Raw genomic sequence first — 3,696 nt, forward strand, 5'->3', positions numbered from 1 at the left:
CCTCAGACCTGCAGATGTGTTACTTTATTCCTGGGATTGTGGTCGCGATGTTTGTGTTGACTTGACAGGGTCTTCTCCTTTGACGCAGTCTGGGCTTTCTGACTTTGTCCCTGGACGTGCTGTGGTTGATGCGGCTCATCGGAAGCGGGTCAAGTACGAATCTAGCTGTCAGGCGATTGGTTATGGTTTCATTCCTTTCTCATTTTCTTCCCTGTGGGAATTAGAGAAGGAGGCTGTTTCTTTGCTAAAGCGGGTTCAGAAGCGTTCGATGGCGCAAGATATTAGTGCCGGTGCTGCTGCTCATATTTTTACTATGATAGGTTTTGCTATTGCTAGAGGTGTGGGGGCCCAGATTGTCTCTAGGTTTCCCACTAATTTTTTGTAAGTTTTAAAACTTTTAAGTTTATTATTATTATTATTATTATTATTATTATAATAATAATAATAATAATAATAATAATAATAATAATAATAATAATAATACTAATAATAATAATAATAAAGATTTTGTTAACGACAACCTCTAAAAGTTAACTCAAACTAATAGTTTAGTGTTTCTTTTTGGGTTAACTCAAATTAATAGTAGTTGCTTCAATATATAAATAAGAATAATGCAATACCGTTCTTTTATACCCTTACTTAATGCATGCAAAATAAAAAAATATATGTAAAATGTGAGGAGTAAACTGTAAAGTTGAAAATAATGACGGGGTGATAATTATGTGGACGATTAAATTGGGTCAGAGGGAGTAGTTTATAATTGCAATATACATATCGAAATTGGTACTCCTTTTGTCCTCAAACAATAAAACACATATTGAGTAATGTCATTATCCATTTCTGGAGGTCGAATGTTAATTTGGGATAAAACTGGATTATTAAATTGGGACGAATGGAGTACATAATAAATATTTAATGTATATAGCAGAATCATGCATTATTGAGCTGTAATGTGCGGATCTTTCTTTTTTACAATTAAAATAATATTTAAATTATTGAGCAAATTGTATCCGCAGCAACGAGCGGGCTATATTTTACTAGTTCATTAACAATCACCACCAAAGTTTAATTAATTCAATATTAATCCCCTATGATTTTGATTAATTTTATCAACAAATAAGTATAAAATATTTACAATTTAAGACCTTCATCTATCCATTAACTTTCACTTCCCACCAAATATTTACGGTAGCAGCCAACAGTCATTAAACTGTTCAAAAACACTTTTATGAAAGCTCTGAACCTTCATCAAGCAAAAATGTGTGCAAATATGCCCTAATTCACCGCCATTAACACTACTTGTCTTCAACAAATAACACCTTGACTTGCATTCATCTCTTCCTTTTATTCTCCCCTGAATCAACACTCCAAACGCCTTAGCACCGTCGAACACGTCGCCGGAATATTCGTGCACCGGATCGGAATCCTGCTGGAGCTCTTTCACAACTATAACTGCCGATCGCTGTTTATCAACATTCCGCCAGTTGTTTTCCGCCGGAGATTTCTCCGTCGTAACCTGACCATCGGAGTAGATTTGAACAAGTAACGGCGCTTGTGTTATGTTCTTCACAATTTCCGTTACCGAGTTCTGCATCAATTCATCGAGTGTTTCTGAAACCCTAGGGCTTTCAATTGAGGTACGATCGTTATATTCATTATAATAATCATCTCTATTATTACCGATTACTTCCGTTTGTAAATCTAAACCGGCGCGAAATGGCGATAAATCAGAACGAGCATGACGACCGGAATCACACGTCAGCGAGGCGTGAATCGCGGTGGATAATGTACGATTAGGTAATTTAACGGCGAGAGGTTTGAACCCGGAAACCCGATCCGGTTGCTGATTGAGATAACCATTAGTTTCCGTACGGATCACGCGATTCTCAATTCCGGCATGATATAACCCTAGACACGCCATCACGATTAAATGGTTTTTGCACAATTTATAATAATAATTATTATTAATTATTATTATTTAAAAAAAGAAAACTTTATTGGAGGGAGTTGTAATCAGTGGACGGAGGAGTTTAACTTTTAAATATTTGAGAACTTTTGACCTTCTTTTTTGTTCCAAAAGATTGTATGATTTCAGGGTTTGATTGGAGGTAGTGTTCGAGTAACTGGTATATATGGGTTTGTGGTGGGCCCGATTTGGAGGTTACTTGGAAGGATCGATTTAGTTATACCTATCGGTTTGTTCAAATTTGCAACAATATATACACTAGAAATTTAAACATGTCAAATAATCAATTTAAGCTAGAAATTTAAAAATATGCAATAATGGATGTCACAATTATTCGTCCACGACTACCGTATAATCCTTTAAAATAATTTTATTGGCGTATATATAAATTAAAGTAAGATAAGAATTACAACCCTCATCGTTTAAGGATTACTGTTTAGATTTAAGTATGAATTTGATTGACTACATGTTAAAAGAGGCATATTGGTTATTTACAAATATTTGATTGAGGTTTTGTATTTCTAGACTATTCATATTTAAAAATAATTTTGTAAATCACTCAAGTTTATATTTTCTTGTTTATAGGTCACATATATTTGAAAGTGATTTTGTAAACCGTCTAAGTTCATGTATTGTTTCATACAGGGGCGGACCTATGAAGGGTCAGGGTGGGTCGCCCGCCCCCGGTGGATTTGCAATTTTTAGTGTAAATTTTTTCGGTTTTTCGATTTTGACCCCGGTGAATTTTTTTTTTGCCCCAAACCCTTCATATTTTGTTCCCAAACCTTCATATTTTGTCCCAAAACCTTAGTATTTTGCCGAAAAATCTCTAGATTTTGCTCAAAAACCTCTATATTTTGCCCCCAAAAAAATCTCTACGTTTAGAAAAAAAATTTCGCCCCCGGTGAAAAAATTTCCTGGATCCGCCACTGGTTTCATACGTGTATCAAATCTGGCTAAAATCTTGTTAGAAAAATGTAAAAAATAATACAAATAATCAAATTTTTCTTAATACAACAATTAGTTGTTACCAAATACACGAATATTTGGATTTTGTATATATTTTTAAAAAATCTTAGTCAAATTTGACATATATATCTAACAACATGCAAATTTATCATGACTACAAAATCACTTTCAAATATGGATGACCTAGAAACACAAAATGATAAATTTGAGTGATCTACAAAATTAATTTCATGTATGAGTTATTTAAAATCACACAACAAAAAATTTTAGTGGTCTGCCAATATATAATCTCTTTTTTAAAACATAATAAATAATTAAATAGAAAAGTTTTAAAGGTAAAAGACTAAATATGTTTTTTGATGTGATCACAAGGACAAACCATGTTGCGTAACTCTCCTTAAAAAATATAAACATGCAAAACAGGAGGATTATAAAGTAATATATTCAATGACAATTTTTTTGGCTCGTGCATGGCAAATAGAGCATGTGTTTTAGGCCGGGGTGACGTTAGTATGGCTGAGGCATGCGCGTGCCTGCCGTAAGCCTTACCCGGAAGTTTTCTTACATGGCTTATCCTACGTGGATTTTTCCTGTAAGTATATATATATTTTGGTTGTTATGCAATTTTCTTTTTGAGTAGATTTATATCGTTAGTCCCCGTGGTTCATATAAAATTATACCGTTCATCCTTTTCTTTATAAATGTATATAGATCATCCTCGTATTCTCTAAATTGCACGGCATTAGTCCTTCAAACTAATA

General features: G+C 33.7%; 1 protein-coding gene across 1 annotated transcript; it reads right to left on the reverse strand.

The window, feature by feature from the left end:
• Positions 1-1,009: 1,009 nt before the first annotated feature.
• Positions 1,010-2,085, reverse strand: LOC139867375 (uncharacterized). Its single transcript, XM_071855743.1, has one exon. It carries the CDS (start codon positions 1,919-1,921, stop codon positions 1,184-1,186), a length of 738 nt encoding a protein of 245 aa, XP_071711844.1. The 5' UTR covers positions 1,922-2,085; the 3' UTR covers positions 1,010-1,183.
• Between the last annotated feature and the right edge of the window lie 1,611 nt (positions 2,086-3,696).

The sequence above is a fragment of the Rutidosis leptorrhynchoides genome, chromosome 9 (genome assembly GCF_046630445.1).
Source record: "Rutidosis leptorrhynchoides isolate AG116_Rl617_1_P2 chromosome 9, CSIRO_AGI_Rlap_v1, whole genome shotgun sequence".
NCBI lineage: Eukaryota > Viridiplantae > Streptophyta > Magnoliopsida > Asterales > Asteraceae > Rutidosis > Rutidosis leptorrhynchoides.